General features: G+C 64.4%; 1 protein-coding gene across 7 annotated transcripts; it reads right to left on the minus strand.

Annotated features, from left to right (window-relative positions):
• Positions 1–1,993: 1,993 nt before the first annotated feature.
• Positions 1,994–26,976, minus strand: TRAF2 (TNF receptor associated factor 2). 7 transcript variants are annotated; one of them, XM_059410270.1, is made up of 12 exons: positions 26,626–26,976; positions 26,440–26,529; positions 16,864–17,073; positions 16,266–16,344; positions 15,883–15,981; positions 10,816–10,977; positions 9,746–9,820; positions 7,921–7,995; positions 5,119–5,451; positions 4,428–4,605; positions 3,275–3,423; positions 1,994–2,711 (listed from the first exon to the last, which is right to left on the minus strand). In XM_059410270.1, exons 3-12 carry the CDS (start codon positions 17,049–17,051, stop codon positions 2,493–2,495), a joined length of 1,557 nt encoding a protein of 518 aa, XP_059266253.1. In that variant the 5' UTR covers positions 17,052–17,073; positions 26,440–26,529; positions 26,626–26,976; the 3' UTR covers positions 1,994–2,492. The 7 variants fall into 7 exon arrangements, with proteins under 7 accessions (XP_059266253.1, XP_059266256.1, XP_059266251.1 ...); XM_059410273.1 differs by lacking the exon at positions 26,440–26,529; XM_059410268.1 differs by lacking the exons at positions 26,440–26,529; positions 26,626–26,976 and adding an exon at positions 25,481–25,666.
• Positions 26,977–27,768: the final 792 nt, after the last annotated feature.

Raw genomic sequence — 27,768 nt, forward strand, 5'->3', positions numbered from 1 at the left:
AGAGGGAGCAGGAGGTCCAGTGAAGGCCAAAGTGGAAGTCAGGCTGCGCAGAATGTCACCGGCGCAGCTAGCAGCTCCTCAAATACACCCCCACACGGCTGTCACCTCCCCCAGCGGCAAGGGAACCGGCCAGGACACAACTCGTGACAGCCGACGTGGGGGCAGCCTGAAAGTCCGTACACGGACAAATCAACCAAATGTGGTAACTGGGGTGTCGTCCGGCCCTCGGAAGCCAGGAGCCCGGATTCCCCCTCTGGAGTCTGGAATTGTCCCGCTCGAGCCAGGCGTGAAGGCCGCGCTGTGCCACCAGAGGTGGCATCCAGAAGAGTCCCCAGGGACAGAGAGCGGCAGAGCTAGCTGGGGGCGGGGCCTGCTGCCTTCTGGGAGGTGACAAGGGACGGGAACAGACCTGTCACAGGGCCTGTCTCTAGAGCCCCTGCTGTGTCCAGAGGCCCTCGGGCTCCCCACAGGGGCGGCGCCTGGTGCCCTGGCTCTGGTGAAGACCTTCCCCACTCCTCCTGGAGCCGGATGGCCTTCCTCTGCCCGCGGCACTCCTCTAGCAAGCTCTCCAGACCCAGAGCCCCGAGCCCCTGCAGGCCCGCTGCCCTGGAGAGCAAGGGCCGACTGGCAGGCAGCCCCGTCCGGGCCCTCCTCGCGCTCCGGCCCCCCCACCCCTCCTTCCCCCTCTCGAATGGGCGCATCTTCCCGCTCTTGACTCCTCTCCCCCCACTCTGCCCTGTCGGCCCAAACTTTTCCAACCCTCTCACGTTATTGCTCTGTTTTAAGGGAAAGGAAGTGAATTCACTCATGTCCTTGGTTTATCCGAGCTGACCTAATGGGAAAGAAAACGCGCCCCCACACAAATTCCCAAAGTAAAAATCCAATGTGAAAAAGCTTTAAAAACCTCACAAAAAACCCAAAAGCATTTTCTTGGGGAGACCTGGCACTTCCTAAGTGGTCAGTGGCAGAGTCCCCAGGAAGCAGACACCGGGCGTGTCCCGCCTGCTCCAGGCTCCCGCGCTAGCACAGCGCAGACTCGCCTACGGACCGGTCCTGCGACGGGAAACCAGGACCGACAACCCCGGGGACAGGCGGCCAAGGGCGGGCAGGCGAGTCTCTGGGCTCCGCGGCCCAGCAGGCCTCCGTGCTCCCCGGCCAGGAGCCTGACGGGGGTGGCGTGGGGGGATGGGGACGACGGGCGGGCGCTGCCAGCCTGGGCCAGCTCTGCGAGGACCCCGTGGTCCCGTTGGTGGGAACGCGGGACAGAAACTCATGAGGCCGGGGCCGGGAGCGCTGGAGGGAAGGGCCAGGCAGCACTTCACCTTCCTGCCGCGTCTCTCCGAGCATGACGGCGACGGCACGCATCCGGGGGGGCTCGCTTCCTCCTCCTCAGGCTTTTCTGTCCCTTTAACTCTCGACACAGGGAAGTGAGTCGGGTCAGGCGAGGTCGCATGTGTCGTGGGCTCTCCACAAAGACGCCCGGGCTGCCCCCGACTGGGCCCTCTGGAACAGGCAGTCCCGAGAACAAACGAGGGGGTCCCCCACACAGTGCAGACGGCCACCGGCCAGGACCCCGAGTCTGCCCCGGTCCCTCACGGCACCGGGCAGAGGCCCTGACCCAGGTCCCACAGAGGTTCAGGCCTGCGCCAGGAGGAGGACATGCTTGGCGTCGGGACAAGTCCTGGTTCGGGGGAGGCAAATGCCAAAGAAGCTGCTCTTCCTGAGCCAGAGGTCCCTGCGTGGATGGTGGGGACACACAGGCACCTGTTCTCGAGGCACCCCGGGGAGGCCCGAGGCCAGGAGCCAGCAAAGAACGTGCCAGGAGAGAGGAGTCGGCTTCAGCAGGGCGCGCGGGAACGAGCTGTTGTGTCGGACGCCACGTAATTTCTCAGGACTTGGTGACTTGTGGGGAGGGGCCATAGGAGGGCAGAGGGCCAGGACAGCCCTGAGGTGACCACCACTGAGGCCAGAGGCAGACGGACACCACACACCAGAGATTTAACACTTTAATAACGACTTCTCCGCAGCCCAACAGGGCAGCCGACCCATCCTGTCTCGCCGCAGGGCCGAGTGCGCACCCCACACTTGCCACAGGGGCAGCCGACAGGATGCCCTGAGGACACAGAGAGCCCTTCCCGCCCGCTGGCCTGGCCAGGCCTGCACGGCAGGACCTCTCCTCAGAGTAGCGGCCAGGCCCGAGAACGTCCCTTCTCTCCAGGCCTTGGGCGGGGACGCGGTGCCGGCTCCCCTCGACTTCGGCTCCCCCTGCCCCGAGCGCCCGCACGGCCGGCCCTCCGCCAGCTCCTGGCAGGCCTGCAGCCCACCCCGCGGGGCCTGAGCGGAGCGGCCTCTCCCAGGGCGGCCCCTTCCCAGTGGGACGTGAACACAGCAGGTGCCCACCTGCTGCGAGGCTCAGGCCCTGCGTGGTGGCTCGTCACCGAGCCACTGGCCCCGTGGTCCCTGACTCCCAACCTGACCCTGGGGGGAGGCAGCTAGAGCCCCGTCAGGTCCACGATGGCTTTGATGAAGATGGCGTCATCGCGCACGTAGGAGTTCTTGGCCTCCATCTTGGAGACGGGGCAGAAGAGGGGGCAGCCGCTGGCGATGTTCATGTCACTGACCGGCCTCTGGAAAGAGGACGAGGTCACGTCGGGTCTAAAGGCATCGATCACGTGCTCCCGGTTGTTCTGGTCGAGCAGCATTAAGGTCACCTGGAAGAGAGTGGCCGCACAGGGACGACACCGAGTCACGCCCCACCCGGCCCCAACTCCCTGTCTGGGTGATCGGTGTCCATTCCGGCACTTTCTGTCCTTCGGGCCCCGAGGTCTGAGGCCGCAGGGGACACTGCGGAGCCATGCTGGCTGGCGCCTTGCCAACTCGCAGTCACGTGACAGAGGCTCTCATACGGAAGAGCTCGCAGAGCACCCACTGCCCTCCTGAAGGGACAGTCCTTGTGTCTGTCAGGAGCCACAGCCACGCCGCCTCCACCAGGAAGCCCACGGGGCCGGCCCCGCGTGGGGAGGGAAAGGACGCCGGCGCCTTCAATCACTCCGCCAGGAGCCGACTCCGGGTCTCGGGGCGCCCGTGACCCCTAAAGGCACAGGCTCTCCAGCTGTACCCGTCCTCGGGGACCGACTCCGAGGCAGCGTCTTTAACCGCCGGCCCCGAGGGGCCGGGCAGCCTGGGAGCCGACTGCGCAGAGCCCGAGGGCCTATCCTGACTACCTCACTGCCCTCGGGGCCCCCAGGACAGCCGCTGGGACAGGCTCACGCACCTTCTGGTTGAAGGGCCAGCGTAGGAGCGCGTCGTGGGGGCCCTTCATCACCACGAAGAAGAGTGACAGGTGTGTCCCACGCCCGGTGCCGTCTCCGTTCAGGTAGATGCGCAGACACATCTTGTAGCCGTACCTGCTCGTGTAGAAGGCTGTGGGGAGACGGCGCCCGTGACCCCATGCCGAGGGCTCCCTGAGAAACCCACACACGCAGAAAACGCCCAGGTCTGGGGGCGCGTACCCGTCCTCCGACTCCGGACGCTTAGCTCCTCACGGACACGAGCGTCCCGAAGCAACAACAACTAATTAGGAAAACCTTTCTAAGAACCCCAAATGCAAGCCCACCACGGCCACACGTGAACCAGCCGTGAAGCTCGGCGCTGGTCGACCTGAGCCCGGCTTGGAGGGGCCGCGGCCAACACCCAGCAGGGTGCCCGGAGACGCCCACTAGCGGACCTCCCTGCCTTCCTGCTCGCACCTGCAGGAGCTGGACCCTGCTCTGCTCCAGCTGCGTGGGAGGGGGGGCTCCAGCCGGGGCGCACGCCTGACCCCCTGCCCTCGGCCCGCTTCTGTCAGAGCTCGGTTCGGGAGAGATTCCCGTCGGCAGGGGTGACCCTGCTCCTCCGGGAACGCGCTAGCAAGGACGGGCCTGCCGGCGTCCAGAGCCCAGAGGACGGTGCCCAGACAGTCTGCCCCCCACCCCCACCCCCTGGAACCAAGAGCGTGTGCTCCGTCCCGGACGGGCCAAGGAGACGCGGCAGGACCACACAGCAGCCCTGCCTACGGGCTGCGATCCCCGGCCCGCCCCAGGCCGCCCGCAGGAGAGGGACCTACACGCTAAGCCCGCAGCTCTGAAGGCGCTACGGGAGTAACAGACGCGTGTGGCTCTCTCCGTCAGAGGGGGTCAGGTCTATGCAGGGGGCCCGGGCAGGTAGGGGCACGGCGGCCCCGGGAAGGGCTGCGGAGCACCGCGGCCAAGGCAGAGCAGAGGCCCCTGCTCCCAGCACCCGCTCGCGGCTCCAGCCTTGAAGACCCAGCGGAGCGGCGGCAGGCGCGGGGAAGCCCTCCGCAGGCAGCCCCCCGCCCCCTCGCCCTCTCGGGGAGGCGGCTGGCGTCTCAGACCGCAGCAGCTCTGAGGCGGACTCCAGACCAGCACCTGGGGAGAAGATGGCGGGTGTGCGGCCCGCCACGGCCTCCTGCCGCTTCCTGGCGAAGTCGGAGATCTTCCAGACAAACACGCCGTCGAAGGTGGTCGCCTCCATCTCATGGACCTTCTGCTCCAGCTCCGCCATCGCCAGGTCCTTCAGACCGATGCTCCTCTCCAGCTGCTGCACCTGGGGGCACGGGGGCCCTGTGAGGGCGTGGGGCTTCCCGGGCGCCGGCGGGCGGGGCTCCCCTCGCGGGGAGGTGCCGATGGCAGTGCCCCACACCCACCTCTCCACCAGCTTCGGGCAGCACAGCAGCCCCCAGCGGCCCCCAAGGTTTCACTGGGCTCAGCTTGTCTCGAGTGAGCTCCGTCCCCACAAGATGCCCAACCCCACCTATGCCCAAGATCAAGAGCTCCTAGCTCAAGTGCAGGAAACACGCTCGCAGCGCCCACAGCAACCACGAGGCCCGTGCCCTGCGGCCACCTCTACCCCCTCAGGCCAGAGAGACAAGGCTTCCTGGGAGCAGCCGCTGGGACGCCCACGTGAGGCCCATCCAGTGAGCAGAGCTCACGAACAGAGGAGACACAAGCAGAAAGAACGCTGTGCTAGAAAGCAAGGGGCCGTCCTTGAAATCCCCGCTCAGGCGCCGCGATGCCCCGGACCCCGCCCGGACTAGCCCCGAGCACCGCGGGCCCACACCTTGTTACTCAGGGCCTCGATCCTGTCCTGGTCCAGCCGGTGCTGCCGGCCACAGGCCTCGGCGGTCATGGCCACCCTCTCCACCTCTCGGTTCAGGACGCAGACGATGTTCTCAAAGGTGGCGGTCTTCCTCTCCAGGGCCTCACAGCGCTGCTGCAGCTCCGCAGCCTTGGGGAGCAGCGTGCTGGCTTCCCAGCCCCCCACCTCGCTCTGGCTCAGGAAGGGGTCCCCTGCCCCAGAGAGGGGCTTGGCCTCCAGGAGGCCGCCCAGCAGCATGGCCAAGTGCTCCCGGAGCCAGTGGGCCTCGTGCTGCGGCTGCTTCTCGCTCTCCACCTGCGGACAGAAGCGGGGGCTCAGCCCTGCCCGAGCCCCGTGGACGGGCTGCAAGGTGAGGCAGGGCAGGGACATGTCCCCGCGTGTGACCTGTTGCTACCTGGAGTCGCTACCTTCCGAAGCACAGACCGTCCTAGTAACTTCTCTGCTTGTACTTGACATAACAGGGAGGAGCACACGCGTGTAAGAAGGTGCCCAGGCGGAGAGGAGACCCGTAAAGCTAACCTTTCCCAAAGTCTTCAATATTCTTTATCACACGCATCTGAGTTTCTCCTAAACTTCACAACAAATAAAAAAATTTTTTTTGAGGGGCGCCTGGGTGGCTCAGTGGGTTAAGCCGCTGCCTTCGGCTCAGGGTCCCGGGATCGAGTCCCGCATCGGGCTCTCTGCTCTGCGGGGAGCCTGCTTCCCTCTCTCTCTCTGCCTGCCTCTCTGCCTGCTTGTGATTTCTGTCTGTCAAATAAATAAATAAAATCTTAAAAAAAAAAAATTAAAAAAAATTTTTTAAATTTCATTTGAGAGGGAGAAAAGAAGAGAGAAAAGGAGGAAGAGAAAGCCCAGAAGAACAAGACCCCCCGCGGAGCAGAGAGCCCGACGCGGGGCTCGGTCCCGGGACCCTGGGACCATGACCCCAGCCTAAGGCAGATGTTTCATCAACTAAGTCACCCAGATGTTCCCAAATTTTAAAATGTTACACACTCTCAGGGGCGTCTGGGTGGCTCAGCTGGTTAAGGTCTGACTCCGAGTCTCGGCTCAGGTCCGATCTCAGGGCTGTGAGATCAAGTCCTGAGTCCGGCTCTGCGCTCAACGCGGAGTCTGCTTGAGAGTCTCTCTCCCCTGGCCCTCCCCACTGCCACAGGCCTGCACGTGGCTCTCTCTCAAATCAATCTTTGAAAAAATAAAAATCGGGGCGCCTGGGTGGCTCAGTGGGTTAAGCCGCTGCCTTCGGCTCAGGTCATGATCTCAGGGTCCTGGGATCGAGCCCCGCATCGGGCTCTCTGCTCAGCGGGGAGCCTGCTTCCTCCTCTGCCTGCTTCTCTGCCTCCCTGTGATCTCTGTCTGTCAAATAAATAAATAAAATCTTTGAAAAAATTAAAAAAAAATAAAATAAAATAAAAAATAAAAATAAAAATAGGGACACCTGGGTGGCTCAGTGGGTTAAGCCTCTGCCTTTGGCCCAGGTCACGATCTCAGGGTCCTGGGATGGAGCCCCACATCAGGCTCCCTGCTTAGCGGGGAGTCTGCCTCTCCCTCTCCCCCTGCTTGTGTTCCTGCTCTCGCTGTCAATCAAATGAATAAATAAAATATTTTAAAAACAATAAAATAATAAAAATAAAAACGTTAGATAATCTCGAACACCAAAGTCCACGAGACACAGTGCCCTGAGAGCTCATCCCGAGTGGTGCTGGGACAGGTGGTCCCCTGGCGGTCCAGGGGTGGGGGGGGGGGCAGCGCAGGCGTAACACGGGGCTAGGGGCTTGAGGTCAGGGTCAGAGCAATGAGCCCAACACCACCTTCAGCCTCGGGGTACGTCTGGCTCCACTGGCTAGAAAGCCTGCGTCTGCGGCACTCTGGGCCCACAGCAGGCCGCCGGCAGCGCGACGGCTGGGAACACCACCTCTGCCACGTCACCAAATGCAAAGAACGGTGGGAGGGGCCGTTCCTGGGGCCGCACCTGAGACCAGGTGTCCGGGCTCCAAAGAACAGCAGCCCCGCGACGACCGCCACGGAAGGACTGCCAGGGGGTCCGCGGGCAGCAGCGCGCCAGCCGTGCCCCAGGCCCTCCGAAAGTCGGGGCTGCACCTCCCACCCCCGGGGACACAGCAGTCGGGGAAAGAAGGGTAGAGGCCAGCAGAAGCCTCAGCGAGCGGCACAGACGCCGACAGGTCAAGGTCCTGGGGTGGGAACAGGTCCGTGTGCGTGAGGACAGCCAGGCCAGTGACCCACCAGGGCCACAGAGGCCACCGAGACAGGGGAGGCAGGTGGGGTCCCGGACCTGTCTGCAGGAAGCACGGACCTCCCCGGGTGGACCGGACGCGGCGCAGAAGGCGGGGGAGGCCCACACTGACTGCTGGGCTTTGCTGGCACCCCTGGGGGGACACAGACTGCCCATTTTGGACAGGTGGGAGGGCTGGGGTGCGGGGTCCGAGTGCAGCTGAGGCCTGAGATGCCCACGAGGTATCAGGGAGGTACAAAGCCCGGGGCAGTTTCAGCAGAGGGAGGTGGTCAGAGGTGGGGCCCTGAGTGAGCACGAGGACAAGTGGACGGAGCAGAGCCCGAGCCGAGGCCAGGACAGCTGAGGGTTGAGGAGGACGCAGGGGAGGTGGGAGGGAGACCAGGAGGCCAGGCCGGAGGCTCAGCAAGGCCCGCGCTGGGGAAGAGGACGCCCAGCATGCTTCCGCGGGGCCCCCTTTCGGGAGACAGGGAGCTGCCGTAGGCCCCAGCGGACCCATGGCCAGTGGGACTCACCAACTCGGGGCAGCCGACGACGTGGAACCTGCACGGGAGCCGGCACTTGCCACACGCCCTGACGTGGTCCTGGAACTACACGGAAGGTCGCCGTGAGCGCCTCTCCTTTGCCCTCCCTGCCCGGCCTCTTCCGTCTCACACCAAACGGACTCTGACGACCCAGTCGGACAGCCCAAGGCGCACACGCGCGCACACGCGCACACACACGCGCACACGCACGCACAGGCGCAGCTTGCGGGCGTCAACAGAGGGAGGTGTGCGGAGGGGAGTGTGCGGCCTGGGGACCTGCACCGTGGCCAGCGGCCGAGCACCCGCAGCGGCCCGGTCCTGCACTCGGGCCTCAGCGCCGCGTGCTGTCCGAGGCCCGGGGCCGTGGGAGAAGGGAAGACGGCCCCGCCAGGGCCCAGACGCCCACCACTGACCCAGCCTGGCGCCGGCGCACAACCGCACTGCCCAGCAGCACAGGTGGGAGAAGCCAGAGAGAGAGCGACAGCACGTGTGCCGGCCACGGAGCCAGCGGCCCCTCCTGCCGGCCAAGACGGGGTGGACGCTGCTCTCTGAGGTGGGCAAGGCCAAGGGGCGGCCACGGGACCCCTTAAGAACGGTCCGTCTGCCTCCATCCTCCGGGGCCTAGAACGACAATCAGGGCTACGAGTGCCAAATGACAGACAGAACGCCGAACTAAGTAAAAGGACAAACGACCGGGATCCAAGCTACCTGACAGAGTTCTGGAAGCAGACAGAAGAGGGACTAAGATTCTCTCCCCACCGCAGGAGACGGGCAGCCATCCCCAGGGGTCCCTGGTGCCCAGCAGGAGAAATGCAGGTGAACCCTAACCCAAAGGCCCATCGAATTCGTGATCCGAGAACCACAAACGGAAACTCCGGGGATGGTCTTTCTCAGCTGTCGCAGGGCGAGCCCCGAGGTGTCACCCCACCCGCTGCTGGGGCTGGGACCTGGGCTCTGACCTGTCAGCACACTTGCCCTAGTTCTCACTCGGGACCCACACAGCCGTTTTACCCACATCCGCGACCGTTGGGTCCTGAAGGGCGATCTCAGAGACCGGTAAGCAGAGAGACGCATGGCGGCGCACCCCCGAGAGCCCGCCTCCCGGACTGCAGACGCGGGGCCCGACCGCGTGTCGCACGAGCGCCAGAGGAGCCGGAGACCGGCCGCCAGCACAGCGTCACTGCTGGCGTGTGCAGCGCAGGGGCTGCGTCCGGGGCGCCAGCACCAGCACGCCCCCCAGGCTGAGACTAGCAGGGACCAAGACGCCCTGCAGCAGGTCAGGCTGCTGACACGGAATCGGGCAGAAATCGTAACCGCGACAGCCAGTCCGAGCCCACAACGCGGCCTCTCTTAAAACGGAACAGCGAGGGGAGCCGGCGTGGCTCAGCGGCTCCGGGTTTCGGCTCAGGTCATGACCTCGGGGCCTGAGCTCAGGCCCCACGTCGTACTCCCTGCTCGGCATGGAGTCTGCTTGTCCCCCTGCCTCTGCCCCTTACCCGACCCTGCCCCGTGCTCACGCTCTCTCTCAAGAAGACCAAATTAAAAACAAACAAAAGCAGAGTCCCCACCCCGGCCACTGAGGTGTTCTAGACGTAGACGGACAGTGGCGCCAGGGGAGGCGCTGGGCCAGGGTCTGGGGCATGTGTCGTTTCTCTCAGGCTGGGTCACTTCCGCCTCCGCGTGACAACACAGTGGCCCACAGGTGACCCAACGCTCTCACCACAAGCCGACACTTCCCCGTTGGGGCCAGGTCAGAGCCCCACACCATGGGCACAAGCACATGCTCCCCCAGCCCCGGTCCCAGGAAGCCGCTTACTTTCTCCCGTGGGATCTTCTTCTTGCCACAGCCGTCGCAAGTCAAGGGGAACTTGGGACAGACTTCGTGATGCGCCTGAAAGACAGCAGATGGGGGCCAAGGCGTGCATGAGGTCACCCGTACCGACTCATGGCCGCATTCTGGGGCAGCAGCTCCTGAGACCCCCAATGGGGTGGGTCCTGCAGGCGCTCAGAAGCACCGGAGGTCAGAGCCGCCCCCTCATCTGGCAGCTCCAGGATACCACAGGAAGGACAAGCCACCTTTGGTGCCTCGGGGGGACACTGCTGCTGGTCACCCCGAAACCGGGCCATGGAGGGTGCCAGTGGCCTCTCTGGCCCCGAGGAGCAAGGCCAGCAGGACAGGCCACGGCCCTGCGGGGGCGGGAATGCCTCCGGGAGCCCCCCCAAGGCGCCCCAAGGCAGTCTGGCCCTCAGGAGGCCTCCACACAGATGGCTCCAGATGAGGGGACTGAGGAACGCAGCAGGGGACCCCGGGGACGCCATCGGCCAACACTACAGCCCAGCTATTACAACAAATAGGCAGAAAAGAAAAGAAAGACACCCCCAGAGCACCATTACAGATGAAAAGACCTTGTAGACACGTCATCGAGAAGCAGTGTGGGGACAGGCGCCACAGACGTCACTGAACGCGGACACCCGAGTGAGGCGGGAAGGCAGCGAGTCGCCAGGAAGACTTGGAAATGACAGCAGCGCGCACAGCTCTCCAGAGACTCAAGAATTTTGAGAGAGAATGACACAAAGCCTGGGACCCATGCGGTAAGCATGGGGACCCTGACGCAGCCTGGGACGCACGGACACGGACACGGACGAGTGCGGGCGGCGTGGCCCTTGCACGGCCGCCGTACGGGTGCAACCTGCTACACTCAAACAGCTTTTTAAAACGCGTTCGCTCTGCCTTCATCCCCAACCCAGTTCCCCACCCAGAACCTTCTACCTCGTGGCTGGGAGGGAAGGGCTGGGGGCACGCAGCCGAAGCGCCAAACTGGCCACAGCGGCGCAGGGCGCGGCGCAGCGGTGCGGTGACGGCCCCACGGGGCCGGGCACCCTCACCTTCATGTCCGCCCAGCAGCAGGGCGCCCGGCAGTGCCGGCAGCTGAGGCTTCTCTCCGGGCACTCGTGCTCCGAGTGACGCTCCTTCTCCCCAAGGCGAACCAGGCCCTTGCACGCCGGGCACTCGGTCAGCATGAACGGGCAGTGTCCTTCATGGCAGCTCTGGCAACAAAGGCAGCAAAGCGTCAACACGGCGCACAGGGGACACTACAGGCCGCCATCACCGGGCCCCATGTGCGTTCGGAGATGGCCACCCTGCTGAGGCCCACTGGGACCTGTGCCGACCCCACAGGTGCCAGGTGAGGGGTGCCGCCCCGCGTGCCCGGATCTCATCCGCTGCAGGACTTGTGCTCCAGGTCAGAGGCGAGGAGGACTCGAGTCTAGCTGTCGGCACCCCGCCCACGGGATACCCCACAGCATTCCTCCCTGGGGATGCTCCGGAGTGACACTCGGGGACAAGAGGACCACGGTCCAGATAGCGAGAGGGGCCGCTGAGGGCAGCGACGGCGTGGGGTGCAGAGAGCAGGAGCAGAGGGCGCTCCACGGGCGGCAGAGCCCATGCCCCGGGTGGAGGGCCTAGAGCAGGGCCGCTTCTAAGTGGACCAGAGGCCCGGGAGTGACGAGAGTCTCCGTGCTGGAAAGACAGGCCACGCGGCCAGACCGAGCAGCGAAGGACCGGGAGCCCGCAGCTCGTGCCACGTCCCTCTCTGACAGCCCGCACAGGCAGCGTGCACGGGGAGGGCGTGTGGTGGCTGCGGGAGGCCAGGCCCAGCCTGGGGCCCTCCAGCCGCCTGCCCCGGGGAGGAACGTGTGGGGAGGCGCGGCAGAGGTAGAGGGAGGAGGTTGGGCAGGCGCTGCCCCTCTGGAGCCGCAGAACCACGCAGGTGGGCGCGGGAACCCGGCTGAACCTCAGCTGCCGGCCTTCCTGAGTGACAGCGGGACATGGCCGGGGGGGGGGGGGGTCGGCGCCAAAGGTGAGGCAGGGCAGGGGCAAGGACCCGAGGCCTGTCCCAGGCCGGCCCTGCAGGGCCCGGAGCCCACGGTCCCGCACAGCCTGCAGGCCCGTGGCAAGTCTGCCAGGAAGGGGAACAGCAGAGGGGCACAGGGCAGAGGAACGGGGGCTCCAGGTTTGTTTGCTGTTCGGGACTTTCATCGTGGTAAACCATACACGACATGAAGTTTACCATCTTAACTGCTTCTAAGGGCGCCAATCACATTCCCGCTATGGGGCACTGTCCCCTCCGTCTGTCCGCAGAACAAGGTCTTCGTCCCACACTGGACTCTGTCCCACTGAACCCTGTGCCCGGCCCCACCCTGCCCCGAACCCCCGCATCTGTGGGTCCGATGCCTCCGTCCTCCAGCGAGTTTCCGCTCACACACAGAATGGGTCCTTCTGTGCCGGGACGACCTCACTCGGCACCACATAAGAAGTTTTAGGCAGGACACACTAGGGCACACTGGGGGCGACGAGGAGCCTGCTAGGGAAGGAGGCGAGATCACTGTGAGAGGAAAGTCCTGGACTGGCCCAGAGCAGGAGGAAGCCCTCCACTGTGGGCTCAGCATCTGCACAGAGCTCTGGGCTGGGGCAGCCACGGGGCGCGATGCCCTCCCGGGGGACTGGGTCTTCAGGGCTTCCCCAGCAAGCTTGGTCGTGGCGCATTTGAAAGAAGCAGGGGGGGCCAGAGACGTGCTGTTCCGGGGCGGAGAACATGCTGGCCATGTCTCCAACCTGTGCCACAGGCTTGGCTGTTGGGGCAAAAGCCCAGCACTTACAGAGGGAGCAGAAGTCACGAGTGAACTCCAGGGACACGTCTGATGGGGCCCACACCTCCTCGCAAGCGCCCATGCCACAAGCTCCTGGAGCAGGCACCCCTGTCCTCTCCCCTCCCACGGGGACACACTCCAGACCAGATCCACGCTCCCAGCAGGCCTCCCTGGTTAGCCGCCGCAGCCCAACCGAGCATCCCACAGGCTGCCACGCGAAGTCCCGCTGTAGGAAGGCTGCACACCAGGCTGGCTGGCTAGGACACGCCGTGCCGCACGATGGCCCAGCATAGGGCCAGCCCCACGCAGTCACCTCAGCCTGGCTCCCGGCCGACGTGGCCTAGCCCCTGCAACCCACCTGCACTGCAGCAGAGCCCACCTTCGCCAAACCCCCAGGATCCCCAGGGCTGTGGCAGACGGACGCCACGCAGGCCCCCGTGAACCAACGGTAGGCAGCGTCTGGGCTACGCCAACCTCGTAACAGTCACAATGCACCCGGGAGGAGTCCCAGAAGTGATCACGGCTCACGAGACGGAATACGATACCCGCAGACAGGCTGCTCGGAGTTAGTTAAGGACGCTGACCGCACGGCAGGACACCTGGGGATCGCTGCGGGGGTGCCCCCAAGGCAGCACAGAGCGAGCTGGCACCAGCGAGACGGGCAAGGGGCACAGCCCTCTGCTGATTGCCATCCGTAGCGGGTCCGACCTCGGACACGTGCACATCTGTCACCCCAGGACTGCCTCGGAGCAGGCGCGGGGCACCCCGCCCTCGTGGCATCAGAGAGAAGCACACCCTGGAGAAATCGGTATTTGTTCCAGCAGAATTCCAGCTGCCTCTGCAAGCAGTGCTGTGACGCCTCGGAGTCTGCTGGCACGTGTGGGGGGACGGAGCACGCCTGCCCCGGCCTCGCCTTTCAACTGTGGCCTCCAGGGACCTGTGTCCCTCTCCGGCGCTTCTGCGGAGAGCCTTTCCCCGACCGGCCAGGCCCTCCCGCGCCGCCACCATAGGCCTGCGCCCACTCGGGGCCACCTTTGGCACTTGGCAGGCGCTCCACAGACGTCTCTGACCCGAACTGGAGATTGAAGTCACTGCCTTCTTAGAAAACATCAGACACTGTTGCAAAGGAAAATCTCATTCAAAGGCTAACCGGGAACTTGTGAACAGCTCAGCCACGGCACCAGCATTTCATAACGCCACCACGAGTTCGAGCTCCGCCAAGGGCAGCCAGGTTGGCTCGGAGTGGAGGGCGGGTGTACGTGGAGGCCTTGATCTCACTCAGGCCTGTGACGTTCACAGCCAAGGACAGGTTTTACCAAAGGGCCAGGCCTAGCGTCCCAGAGCAGCGCCCGCCCTCCCACATGACCAAACCCACCCTCTCAGGGACTTTCCGGGGCTCTCCGGGCCAGCCAGGGACTTTCCAGCCTACATGCCTGCAGAGCCGTGGCCGAGCCCACAGGCTGGCTGCGGTCCCTGGCCCGATGCCCAAGGCCCACGAAGCCACCACCCGCCCACACTATGGGCCTGGAGGCAGCAGAAACCAGCCTCTCAGACTCGAAGGTGGGGGTGATTCCACCTGTGCCCAGGGCGTCTCTGGGTCCCTGCAGAAGGTAGCACAGCTCCCTGTGCCCACTCCCCATGCCCCACAGGGCCTCCTATACCCACCCAAGCACCAGAGCCTGCTCAGGCTCTCCACCCCCCCAAGAGAGATCCACAAACCCACGGCCTCCTCTCCGGACACCCCCGGGCAGTCAGAGCTGCCCCTTCTGCTGAGCAGAACCTCTGCCTGCATGACGCAACCCGGGGGCCTCTGGGTCTCAATCCTGGGAGTCTGGGAGGCACCAGAAAGGGCGTGGGGGGCCCAGAGCTGCTCCACTTCGAAGACCCAGGTGCCCGCCGGACGGAAAGTGCATCTCTTAGCCTGCCCCACCAGAGCCTCCTCCCTAGACACAGCCAAGCTGCTGTCTGGAAACACATGGCTTACAGCCTAGAGACCAGGGGGTCTGACTGGTCAAGGGAACAAGGGGAGGGGCGCCTGGGGGGCTCAGTGGGTGAAGCCGCTGCCTTTGGTTCAGGTCACGGTCCCAGGGTCCTGGGATCGAGTCCGGCATCGGGCTCCCTGCTCGGCGGGAAACCTGCTTCCTCCTCTCTCTCTGCCTGCCTCTCTGCCTACTTGTGATCTCTGTCAAATACATAAATAAAATCTTTAAAACAGAAGAAAACAAGGGAAGTTCGGCACACAGGCCGGGAGCCGGAAGGGAGAAGCCTGCTAGAAGCTCAGGTCCCACTTCCAGCCCCAACGGGCCCTCCACCACCATCACGACGCAGTGCCCAGTGTCCGCCCTATGACAGGGGCTATCCCAGGGCCTGGGGCAGAAGCATGCCTGAGCTTTGGAGAGCCAGGGTTCCACACCAACAGCCCATCCGGCCTCACCAACAGGGCTGCCCACCGCGAGAGGCCAACCCGCCACTCGCCACGACTCCTGGCCTCCCGCCCTGGTGGTCGCCCTGCCCCCTCCTGCCTCTCTGGGTTTTGCTGCTCTGGGGCCCTCGCAGGAGTGGCTCCCACAGGACCAACCGTCTAGGACGGGCTCACGTCACTGAGCACAATAGCCTCCGAGTCCACCCATGTTAGGATTTCTCTCCTTCCTTTGTATGACTGAATACTGGTCCACAGTGTGGACGGACCAAATACGGTTCGTCTCCTCCTCAGGTGGAGGACACCCGGCTACCATGCCGTCAGCGTACGGGCGACCGTCAGAGCCGCGCTAGTTACAAAGCGGGGACAGCCACAGCAGCGAGCCACAGCGGCTGCGCCGGTCTGCCCGCCAGCTGCCACGCACACTGACGCGGGGACGCAAGCCCGCCCTGCCCACTGACACGGGCACACCAGCCGCTGCCCTGTCACTGGCCAGGGCCGATCTGTGGCCACAGACGGAACATGCGGGATCCTCCTGCCACTCCCAACGTCCACGCGGTTCTAAGTAAGAAAGTCCTTGTCTGAAAACACCCAGAAAGATCCCACCAAGCAAAAAAGCTCTTTTCCTGCATGTTCCGGGAGATGTGGCCACGGTGCCCTCAGAGCCAGCATGACCTCTGTCCCCTTGCAGCCACCCTGCCATGGCATCCCGCCGAGCGGACAACTGGGCCCGGCCATGAAAATCTTCCCCCGAGGCACAACCCCCGTGAGACCCTGCGTTTGGACGGCGAGCAGCCACGGGCTCCCCAGCGGGCCCGTGCAGGCCCCGCACGACTGCTCTGGGGGTGGGGCTCAGGCTCGGAGGCCGCGCAGGGGACACCCACCTCATACTCTTTAAGGGTCCCCGTCCAGGTGCAGCCGTCACTGGGACAGACAGCCGGCAGGCTCTCCACCTCCCTGCGCGCAGCGTTGTCTGGGAAGGCCTGAGGAAAGCGTTCCGAGGGTCAGGCCTCCTCCTCCCAGAGGCCCGCCGCCGACCCCGCCGCCGACCCCGCCGCCGACCCCGCCACCGGACAGCGAGGCTCCCAGGCCGAGGCCCAGGCCCCAGACGCCTCTGGCGCGGCCGCTCCCAGCTCTGGACGTGACCGTGGCTGGGAGGGCCGCATCCCAGCGGTTCCGGCACCACGCGGCCCTCGGGGGTGTTAGAAAAACACCAGAACATTTTCTGTTCACTTTGATGTTTTTTTCTCGAAGACTTTTCACTTACCGAACCGCTTTCCAAAATCGAGACGCCTTCCTCATATATGCCCTCGTGAACGCAGGCGGCGCAGTTCTGAGGCCCGGAGCTAGCGAGCAAAGGGGAAGGCCGGCCGTCACACGACGCAGAGGGCGCGGGCGTCTCCGGCCACGCGCAGTCCCCGCTGTGTTCTCGCCTTCCCGCCCGGCCCTCGTCCCCTCGCGAGCTCGCACGCAGGCTCCGCGCTGAAGATCTCTGAGCTGGGGGGACGACCCGCACCCTCCGACCGCGAGACCCCCTCCCCTGCAGACACCGGGGTTCTCTGCGCCCACCCCTGCGTCCACGGGCCACTCAGAGCGGCCGCCAGGGGCTCCTGCATACGTGTCCACCCACTAGAGCGGTGCAGCCCGTGCAAATGCCCGTGCCAGTCGGGGGCCGGTGAGCGGTCCTGCGCCCACGCGACCCACAGGATCGCGGCCGGGATCAGTGTGTATGTCGCTCCCCGCGGCCGCAGTGCCCAGTTACCAGGCAGCCCCGCCTCCCCAGTCCCGGACTTCACGCTGTCATGAGCCCGCGCCTCTGCCCTCAGGGACAGCCCCGGAGCACACGTGCAGGCGCCCCACCGTACCTGAGGATGCTGGTCAGACAGGAGGAGCAGTAGCGGTGGCCGCACTGTGCCTGGAAAGGCCTGCGCAGCACGTTCCTGCAGGCCGAGCACAGGTACTTGTCCTCCGGCTTGGTCCCCAGGAGGGTCTTGGAGAAGCCGGGCTGCAACAGGTCTAGGGAGCCGGGAGGGGTCGCGCCGGCTGCAGCCATGAGAGCCGCGCACCACCGCGCCCTGCAGAAGAACAGAGAGCAGGTCACGGCGGGGCGGGGGTCCTCGGACGGGCCCCAACTGTGGGGCAACAGCCCTGCCCGGCAGTGAGGGGTCCGGGCTGAACGGCGGTGGAGGGAGGAGCGGCACCCAGCACTCTGCAGGAACCAGGAGCCGCCGGCCCAACCGCCGCACACACGGGCCCGAGGCTCAGCACGCCCACCCGGAGCCTCCAGACCCACCGGCCGCCCTCAAGGTCACCCGGCCCACTCCGCTGTGACCCATGGGCAGAGCGCGTGCCGGATGCCACCTTCCCGCCAACACCGGCCATCCGCAGTCCTTAACGCCTGTGCCTTCCTGACTAGCCCAAACATCCCGCAGTCAGCCCGGCAGGAAATCCTGACCTGCCCGTGCTCGGTCCGAGGCAGCAGCCAGGAGGCGGCCACCCTAGACGTCGGCCTCTCCAATGTCACCCCCGAGAGGAGGCACGCAGCCCGCCTGGCACCACTGCTCTGCTCTCTGGCCACCGTCAGCAGGGTCCCTCTCCCTTGGGAGCTGCCCTTTGCTAGCCCCCAGGCCTTGGCAAGGCCGCCAGGGCAAAGCAGCTAGGACGCACGCGCTGGAAAAGGGACAGACATCTACGGCCTTCCACGGGACACACTGTCCAATGTCCAGTATTTCAAAATCAACTGGCCCCGCCGACCCTGAGAAAAGCACGAGGACCCAGCAACCCTGGCGTGAATCCGTGCTCACCCCGAGCTGCCCAGCCCCACCGCCAACGCTCCCAGCAGCTTCCTTCCCCAAATGCCCCCGGAAACACATCCCTGTCTTCTCACATGTGCATGGGGACACGCCAACTTTCAAACCGGGACGTTCTGAAAGAACAGGCCTCTTTCCTACGCCTGTAAGTCTGTCTTCGTTGTCCTGAGCTGTCCGGACAGCACAGGAAGCAGTGACAGTGTGGCCCTGTCTCCCGTCTACTGGGCAAACTCCCTTCCAGTGAAGGCTTCTGGGTCTGTGAGGCCTGCCCGGGGTGGCAAGCGAGAGCACACACGTTCCAGCTCTGTAACCCGCCTTTACTCCTCCAACCACTGGACAGACCAGGGGGTGGGGGGGTACCCACGGCCGCTCAGCAGGACGCCAAGAGCCCCTCGCGCTGGTCACACACCGTCAGCATGTGTGGGTGTGTCTGGGCCCCCGCACCATCCATCAGTCCCTTTGACGACTGGGGGAAGTCATTCTTTCCAGCCGTTAGGACACATGCGTGGGCACTAGAAGGTACCGGCAACAGGCCCTCTGGTGGAAAAGCTAACCCAAGAGCCTGAGAGCTCACCGGTGCACGCATGGTGCTGGCCAGGGCGACCGAGGTGGAGGACGTCCTCAGCCCACAGTCTTCAAGGGCACGTTTGTGTGACAAGCACTGAGCGAACAAAGGACTCGTCCACGTGCACTTACTCTCAGGGGAGACATCCCGCGTGTCCCGCCTTTCTTCGGGGCACGCTACGAAACCGATTTCAGGACCCATCAACAATCTGACGGTCATTGCTCTACGGACTACGTTAGACGGAGACGTTTACCTTTAAGTAACACCAACCACAGCAATGAGACGCTTCACGCCTGTTTCATGTTCAACTCGACAAGCGAAACAGAACACACGAGAAGGACTCCAGACTCACAGCCGTGTTTCACACGGACGGACAAAGTAAGAGAGAAACAAACCCCATCATGACAGGGTACAAGAGCTATGGTGACGCTTTTTTCTCGTGAAACCGCACGAGCCGCCGCCCTCAGCGCCGGGAGTCGGGGCCTCCTGCTTCGGCGTGGGCGTTCCATCCGCTGGAAGCCGGGCCGGCTCTCTGGCCGGCTGAACTCACTACACTGACCACCAACGGACTCCCGCGAGCTCTAGAAGAACCACACGAATGGCCTCTTTCTCTGAGTGATGAGGAAGGTAAAAGGCCACACGGCGCGCAGCCAGGCCTCCAGGACCTCACCAACACGGCCTGCTCGGTGGTCCCGGCTGGCGGACACGGTGATGCTCTGTGCTCCTGCTCTGAACGTGGAGAAGCGGCCCTGGAGAGCCCGAGGAGCCTGGCCACACCTCACACTGGCCCAGGGGTCCCAGCGCCGCCCATGCTGTGCCTGCGGGGTTCCCAGCTTCCGTCCCTAAACGTGTTGTTCAAATCTCATTCGTAAACACATCTGAACTTTCGAGAACTGCAATGAAAGACATCCTGAAAACTCTAAAGCGTTGTTCCAAAATGTGACACTTTGAGGGGTGCCTGGGGGGCTCAGTGGGTTAAGCGTCTGCCTTCGGCTCAGGTCATGATCCCAGGGTCCTGGGATCGAGCCCCGCATCGGGCTCCCTGCGCTTCCCCTGCTTGTGCTCTCTCTGACAAAAATTACAAAAAAGAAAAAGTAACACCTTGAAGGCCGTCACCACGGTAAGTCCCGCTGCGATGCTCGCCTCAGCCCCAGAAGACTTCCCTGTCTCTGACCCTGAACCTCGGAACGTCTAGGTGGTCTGCCCACGCCCAACCATCTGAAATGCCGCAGGCCTGGGGGCCTCCCTGGATGAGCAGCACGGCCCGCCGCACGGACACAGGCCCGGGCAGGCGGGTGGGGGGGGGGCAGCTACCGCGTGCAGGAGTCGACAGCAACCCAACCTAAAACCAGAACACCCTACTGGTCCCGTCAAGCTTCCAAATCCTCTTCCGGGGAAGTGCGCTATGACCTGCCCCATTTGCAGCGGCTTGCGGGCACGCGGGAACAAGCACTCTGACTCGCGTGTCCTGGAGTTCACACTCACTCGTTCCCTCACACCAGGCTGCAGACACGAGTGCACGAAGCTCCTACAACGAACAGATTTCTGTTTGGTTAAAAGGACATTTCTAGGGGCGCCTGGGTGGCTCAGTGGGTTAGGCCGCTGCCTTCGGCTTGGGTCATGATCTCAGGGTCCTGGGATCGAGTCCCGCATCGGGCTCTCTGCTCAGCGGGGAGCCTGCTTCCCCCTCTCTCTCTGCCTGCCTCTCTGCCGACTTGTGATCTCTGTCAAGTAAATAAATAAAATCTTTAAAAAAAAAAAAAAAAAAAAGAGCATTTCTACCAGACACAAAACAGTACTTCCAGAACGGTTCCAGTTACCCGAAGCTTGACCCTGGGACAGCAGAAGCCGGAGGCAATCCCCTTGGGCGGCATGGGGCTGTAACCTGCCAGATACTCCCTCCTCTTCCCTGTTCCTGGCACAAAGCTCCTAAAACCCCTGGGATTTCCTGAGCCACGGGGGGGGGGGGGGGGGTGGCTCTCTGTTATTCATAAGCCCCTTGTATGCCCACCCCCACCCCAAGGCCAGGGAGGGTGAGGGGCTGGAGCCTGACCTCATTACCAACGACCAATAGTTTAATCAATCCTGCTCTTGTGACCGAGCACCCGAATGCCCTGAAGAGTGAGGCTCAGAGCTCCCGGGCTGGGGACGGTCACGGTGCTGAGAGGCGGTGTGCTGGAGAGCATGGAAGCTCGCGTCCCCGCCCCACGCCTCACCCTGTGTGTCTGTCCCATCAGCAATTTCCTGAATCCGTGTTTGCGGGAGTTCCCTGAGCCGCTCCAGAAACCACGGAGCCCACGGATGGGGTCCCAGGAACCACATATCTGGCGTCAGAAGGACCATGAGTAGAGAAACAGCCATTTTCCATTCAGAGGGTCAGGGCCTCCACACCAACCAACGGGACCAAAAGGGAGCCTCTTGGGGCGCCAGAAGTGCCCGTACACACGGCTGAGCGCGCACCTCTCGCCGTGTCCGTAGGGCTCACACATTTTGTCACACATATACCTCAACTTCAAAAAAAAATTTTTATAAAGATGGGATTTCTATTCTCAAAGAGTCTAAAAGGGCCTTAAGTCCCTAATAAATCCCGAATCCTCTCCAAAACAACCTTGTCTCGTAATATTGAAAATGGCAGAGCAACCTGAAAACCAGGTTCTGACCTGGAAGAAGCCCCCCAGAGAGCGGGGGGCATCCAGCCCCTGGACAAGCTCAGGTCCTGTCTGGGTGCGGAGCACAAGGACCCAGGGAAAGGGGCGTCCCTGCGAGAAACTGCCAGCTGAGCCGGAGGCCACAGGGCAGCTGCCCTGCCATTCCAGCCTGGGGCATGAGCACAGGGCAGTGGCGCGGGTCCCCGAGAGACAGGTTCTCTCCTTCCCACAACCAGGCGCTGCCCAAACTCATAACAGATGAGCCACGGGGGTGCCTGGCTGCCGGGCAGGAAGGGGGGTATCACCATGCCGCCAGCAGACACGCGGGTTCAACCCTCAGCCGATGACACCCGAATGCCAGGGACCGAGCTCTCCAAGTTCACGTGCCCACTGACAGCTCCACTTTGTACGACACCAAGATTCCACGTCCCACTTCAGCTGCCCACACCCAGGTCCGAACCCGGCCGAGAAGCCCGCCAAGGCAGTGCTCAAGAGCTCCAATCAGCAGGGGAAGCCCAAGACCCGCCCCCTCCGCCGGGACTGGAAATCCACTGTAAAATTATAAGTTTCTACTGTAGTTCACGTTTTTCCAGGCTCGGCGTACTGCCAGAGAGCAGCCAGGTACCAACTTCACGGCCAACACCTGCTCCTACTACCGCATCGGCATCGCGAGCCAGCGCCGTGCAGGCGCTTCTGGTCCAGGTGTGGGCTCACGCGTCTTCACGCAACTGCCACCCTGAAGCTCAGCGTCTGTGGTTCAAGACCGGGGCTCTCGATAGGGACAGGGTGATCTGTTGGTCGTGGTGCAGCGACTCTCCAGTCCTCCTGGCCCAGGTGACTGCCCTGCTCCCCTGCCCCTCCCCCTGACCTCTAGGTGTCAGTGCCCGCACTTCCCCCCGCCCCCTCCACAGCTGGGCCCCCATCTCAGCCAAGAAGCACCCCCGCCTTCGACTGCTGCAGCCACATTCTCTGAGACCGCTGTCTCTCACCCACCCACCGGAGCGTGTCAGTGAATCCTGCAGCACTCGCCCCAACACACTGCTACGGCCAGACCCTGGCCACCACCCCCGTGACTGGCCCTCCCGGCAGCCAGAGGGGCCTGCCCCATGGTTCCGCCCACCGCCCTGCTGGTCCGAGGGCTGGGCTTCCTCCACAAGGCCTTCCCTCTCAGCGGCCAGGAAACCCGCGCCGCACAGGCTGGTCTCTTCTAGAATGTAAGCTAGGCACCAGCAGGTAGGGACTGGGAGGGCAGGAGAGACCCAGGCCATGTCTCCCCGACTGGCCGCTCCTCCATGGACGCCTCTGTCCATTAGTCCCGCCTCTCCTCCACACCAGTCCAAATGGGGCACCTCGGTCCTTGATCCCGCACGAGCCAGCCCGAGGCACCTCCTATCCTACTCCCTACCCCCAGCCCTGCTGAGTTCTCGCCTTCCTAAGCCACAAGCATGTCATGAGACCCCGGGCTCCAATGCCCCCAGGTCCCCGCCGGGAACGTGGCCTCAAGCCTGTTCCTGCGCAGACCTTGGACAGTTTCCGCGGAGTCTGCCTCTTGCATGCCCCTCCTGGGCTCAGGCCCTCTGTCCAGGGGCGGGAGACTGTGGTGACACCGTGGCATGTCTTCCCTGTGGATACAAGGGCCAGCCCCCGAGAGAGCGGTCCCACTCCTCTCCACGAGGGAGCAGACCCAGCGCACGGAGAACAGCGCCCCAAGCACAGGCCTGGACTCCAGCATGCAGCGAAGACAGGTGCGCACCGCATTCCTGGCATCACGTGTACAGTCTGCGGGTGACTCTCCCCGGATTCTCTTCTCTGGACCTGCTGGCCCTCGCCTCTCCCCATCGGTGGCGTCCTGCTGGTGCACCGATCACGCCGCTGGGAGGACGGGGGCTGGAAGTTTCCAAGATCTGACTCTCAAAACACGCACCGAAAAGGCCTTCATCTTCCTGGAGACGATGCTTTCCCCAGGAACAAGTGACCACGGCTGAGTCCTGTGCTCTAGTCCCCAAATTACAAGCACTGCTGTAACCCACTCCTTCAGGTCCCCAAAGAAATGGCGTCTACATTTACCGCCTCAGGAAGTTTAAAACCCACTTGAGAGAACCCCCAGCTGAAAGCCCGCTGGGCTCGGAGCCCCCCCCCCCCCCCCCGAGGGAGCCAGCACGGCAGAGCGGCACGGAGGCACACACAGCCTTCACCCCGACCTCCCGCCGCACCGGTCTTCACAGGCTCCTGCCCTGCGCCGTGCCTGGTGCTGAGGACGCCGAGGTAGGGGTGGGCTGGCACCACACAGCACAATGGGGCCACAGGACACCAATCCGTGACACTGCAGGGCACCGGAAGGATACGTGGCACAGACTAGCCAAGTCGGGAAGCACCTGTAGCCAAAAGGGCTACACCAGGAGCGCCCTGGGGTGGGGGGTGTGGACTCTTGCTTTTGACTCAGGTCATGACCTGAGGGTCGTTGGATCGACTGAGCCCTGGGTCAGGCTCTGACAGCTGGGAGTCTGCTGGAGACTCTCTCCTGCCCCACCCCACCCCTGCTCCACACTGTCTCGCTCTCAAATAAATAAACGTTACCAAAAGAAAAAAAGGGCCTGCACAGAGCCCCTAAGCGCCAGTGCATGCCTTCAGGAGCCAGGGCCTCAGGGGCTGGGCTTTCTTCTGGGAACCAGGCACCCAGGGAGAGGGGCTGCCCAGATACGCGGCGTGGAGAAGCCACCGCCAGAAGCAGTGACGGTCTCTGGAGCTCGCGAAGGGCTGAAGCGAAGCCGTACTGCACTTGTGCGGCCAACACCGCGAGGCTGGCTGAGACGGCCACCTGAAGCCCCACTGAGCGAACACAGGCCACGGCCCACCCACTCCCAGCCCCCGGTGAGCTGCCCGGCTCCGCGCAGGGTGTCAGCTGCTGTCCTGGGCTCTCCACTGCCACCGACGCCCGAACAGGCTGCTCCAGGTCGCCCCACGGCAGGATCTGGACCCCGGTGCCCAAGGCCACCTCCGCGTCCTCACCACCCGCCTCGGGACGCTCACCTGGCTCCCACTGACACACGGGACACCCCTCCTGCCCCGAGGGACAGCAGGATGCCTGGGGCTGAGACGGACCCGGGACGTCGCAGGTGATCGGGACCGCAGGGACGCACAGCTCTCCAACCGCCCGGGGCCCTCAGGGAGCTCGCTCTCCCTCCCCGCGTTCATCCCGGGTCCCCCTCCGGCTGCCCGGCGGTCAGGACGCAGGCACGACACGCGCGACCTCGGAACGCAGTCCGAGCGCTCCCTGCTCGCCGCGGGCTGCGGGGGCCGTCGGAGGGCGCGAACACAGCGGCGCTCGGAAGCGCTCCGGCCGGAGCAGAAGGACGCCCCCCGCGCCCCGCTCGGCGTCCAGCCCGCGGGTGCTCGAGGGTCCCGGGCAGCGCCACGGACCCAGACGGGCCTCCAGGCCCCGCAGGAGCTGGGTGGGGCGGGGCACCCGAGGGGCAGAGAAGGGCGAGGGCGCGCGGGGGCGGGAACGGGGCGGCCAGGCGAGCCCCGCGGGCGCAGGGCCGGGTCCCCGCACCAGGTCAGCAGCCCCGCCGGGGGCCGGGTCAGGGGCGCGGGGCGTGCGGCGCGCCGGCCCCCGGCCGCGACCCCTGCGCACCCGGCCGGAGCCGCCGTGGGCGCCGCGGGCGTTCGCGAACTTTCCAGCGCCGGCCGCGCTGCGACTTTCGGTTTCCGGGCGGCCCGGCTCCGAGATCCCCTCGGGCCCGCGGGGCGGCGACCCCGCGCGCCGGCCCCGGCCCCGACTCCCCGGCGCAGCGCGCGCCCGCCGCCCCGGCCCCGCCCCCCCGCGACCCGCGACCCGCGACCCGCGACCCCCACAGCGCCACTCACCAACGGTCGCCGCGCGCCCGGAACTGCGCGCCCGCCCAGCCGCCGCCGCCGCCGCGGACCCGCCCCCCCGAGCCCGCCTGACTGACGGGCGCAGGGGCCTACCGGGAGCGCCCAGCGAGCCGCAGCAGGCGCGGATTGGCCAGGTCTCGCCTCCGCCCTCCGCCTCGGCCCGCCCCCTGACGGACTGACGCCAGACCCTATCAGGAGCGCGCCGGAGGCCGCAGCGGGCGCCGATTGGCTGGAGCCGCCGCGCCCGGAGCATTTAAGTCGGGCCCCGGCTCGGTCCGCGCAGTCGTCGCGCTGCTGCGGGCGGCTCGGCGCCGTCCTCCGGGGGCGGGGGCGGGGGCGGGGGCGGGCCTCCGCTCGCGAGAGCCGGGCCCGTGGGCGCCGCGGCAGCGCCTGCCGCTCCCCGCAGCGCTGCCCAGCGCAGGCCCCAGCGAGCGTTAGGGCTGCGGGAAGTCCGCGGAGCCCCGCGCTCGCGCGCAGCGGGACGGACTGCGGCCCCCGGTCCGGAAGTCCCGCCGGGAATGCTCAAAGGCCGCGAAACTGCACCTTTTAACGTGGTTTTAAGTGGGGGGTTACTTGTGCGAACCTTTCCGCCCATCGGAAACGCAGACCCATGAACCGCGGCGGGCGCAGGAAGGGAGCTGAGCGCGGGCCGGTCGCTGCCCCTGCGTGTGTGACCCGAGGCCAGGCCGCTCCGGACCTGCCAGAGGAGACCATCCCCCGCGCACGGTCCTGCTGGGCACCTGAAGAATCCCGTCTCCGCTCGTAGCAGGGCTCGGGGGTGGCAGCTGCTCCCTGCGTTTCTTTTTAAAGATTTTATTTATTTGACAGACAGATCACAAGTCGGCAGAGAGGCGGGCAGAGAGAGGGGAGGAAGCAGGCTACCCCCCCACCCCCAGCAGAGACCCAGGACCCTGAGATCATGACCTGAGCCGCAGGCAGAGGCTTTAACTCACTGAGCCCCCAGGCGCCCCTGCTCCCGGCACTTTGCAGGAAGACAAATGAAAACTCAGGTCAGAGTCTTTACCCCAAGCCACCCGGCACGTTCAGCACCCCTCTCTGAGGGATCATCCGAGCAACGGGAACGCTTGGGGAGGACGCATGGAAGAACACGCGGGTCAGGGTGACTCGGTGGTTGAGCGTCTGCCTTCGGCTGGGGTCATGATCCCAGGGTCTGGGATGGAGCCCCACGGCGGGCTCCCTGCCTCTCTGTAGGGTGGGGGGTCTGCTTCTCCCTCTCCCTACCACTCCACCTGCTGTGCGCACACGCGCTCTCTCTCTCTGTCCAATAAATAAATTCTTTAGAACAAAACAAACCCGAAAAAGAGGCAGGCTTTGCAGTGTTGTGATGTAAGGGCTCTGCGCTTGGTCCGCAAGTGCCGACATGGTGCGTCAACACTACTCGGTCTGGAGTCTGAACGCCCCTTTACAAACCACGTCCTCAGACCCACCCACTAGGCCACCCTGCCTCTGTCTGAACTCCGGCGGTGGCTTCACGAACTCCCGGGCTGAGTCTGCCACAAGCACCTCCCCAGGCCGACTTACAGGTTCGGTGAGGTTTCGTCCAAATCCCGTAACTAACGGGGCTCCTCCCGGCATCTGGGACACCAAGGCTGTCCCGGGAACCACCCGCAGCTGGGAAGGAAATGCTTCTTACAAAGAGGAGGTTCACCTGCAGCAGTGTCCCCCCGCCCCTTCCTTCAGGGTGAAATCAGGAAGCTGTCCACCTACCTTCCGCAGCGGCTCCCAGAAAGTGTCCGACCCTGCTCTTCCAGGATGCGGGACCGTGTGGCCACCTCGGCCTGGCCCCGAGTCCAGAAGAGATTTCTCTGGCAAAGTTCCTGCCTCCTGGTCCAGCTGCCACCTATAGACCTCAGCGCCTGCAGGGCTGGGCCGATCTTAAAGGACCTGCCATTGGTTTCAGCAGGAAAATGCTCTTTGACTTTGCTGTTTCCAAGGATTTTCACATACACACATTTTAAAAAATTTGATTCTGATGACAAGCCTCTGAGGCATGCAGAGCTGAGAACGGGAGCTGACGCCCCAGCCTCGCCCAGACTGGGAAGCGGCCCACCCGCCCCCACGGCCCGCTCAGTCCGGGTGACACCTCGGTCCTGGCTGGCTGGAAAGGGGTGACTCACTCTGGTTGTCAGGCAGCTCAGGGGATTCCCACTCAGGTTCCTTCCTGCCAAAAAGAAAGCAAAACTCCGCCCAAGGCAGCTGCAGTGGGAGGGCCTGGGGAGGGCCTGGGGCAGCCCCGAGCAGACTAGGAGGGCCCACCTCGGGCTTCCACTGCTCCCTGAAGGCTGGGGTCCAGAGGCAACAGAGGGCCGCTGTTCTGGGCCTCAGCGCACCCCTGCCCCGAGAGAGGCATGGACCTGGCTGCACGTTGGGACGCACACTGCAGCCGACACCTGGCCTGCGGCCTCCTAAGTGCTGCTGATGGAGAAGGCATGGTGGTGACCAACACCCGTGGGACACAGCGTCCTCTGCCGCCAGACATGGATCACCGTCTCCATGGCCATTCGTGCTCTGTGGACTTGGAGAGATGCTCAGAAAGTCCTGGAGGAGAGAAGAGGCGGGACGTGTTCACTACACACCCCCCCACCTGGTGTTATAGCTGATTGAAAAACATTTGTGTTTTCAGCAACAGAAGCTGACTTCAGAAGCTCTGGAAAACACAGGAAAGTACCACGAAGAAAACAAAGATCACCCCAAATTCCCCCACCCAGGAGCAGCTCGTCCCTACTCCATTTAACGCACTCCTCCCTTCAGCCAACCTCAGAACACAAATGCCGCACCATACCCCAAAGCCAAAGGCCCAGGCAACAGCCTCACATGCAGAATTTTATAAAAATGCCCAGTCTCGGGGCA

The sequence above is a fragment of the Mustela nigripes genome, chromosome 9 (assembly GCF_022355385.1).
Source record: "Mustela nigripes isolate SB6536 chromosome 9, MUSNIG.SB6536, whole genome shotgun sequence".
Classification (NCBI taxonomy): Eukaryota; Metazoa; Chordata; class Mammalia; order Carnivora; family Mustelidae; genus Mustela; species Mustela nigripes.

Coding starts and splice junctions, on each gene's coding strand:
- TRAF2 (XM_059410268.1), bottom strand. CDS start 25,611: ATGGTCTCCTCTGGCAGGTCCGGAGCGGCCTGGCCTCGGGTCACACAC. Junction 17,074..25,480: donor CGTTTCCGATGGGCGGAAAG/GTTCGCACAAGT, acceptor GTTCTTCTGCAG/GGCGCGGTGGTGCGCGGCTC. Junction 2,712..3,274: donor GCTGGCCCTTCAACCAGAAG/GTGCGTGAGCCT, acceptor ACTCTCTTCCAG/GTGACCTTAATGCTGCTCGA.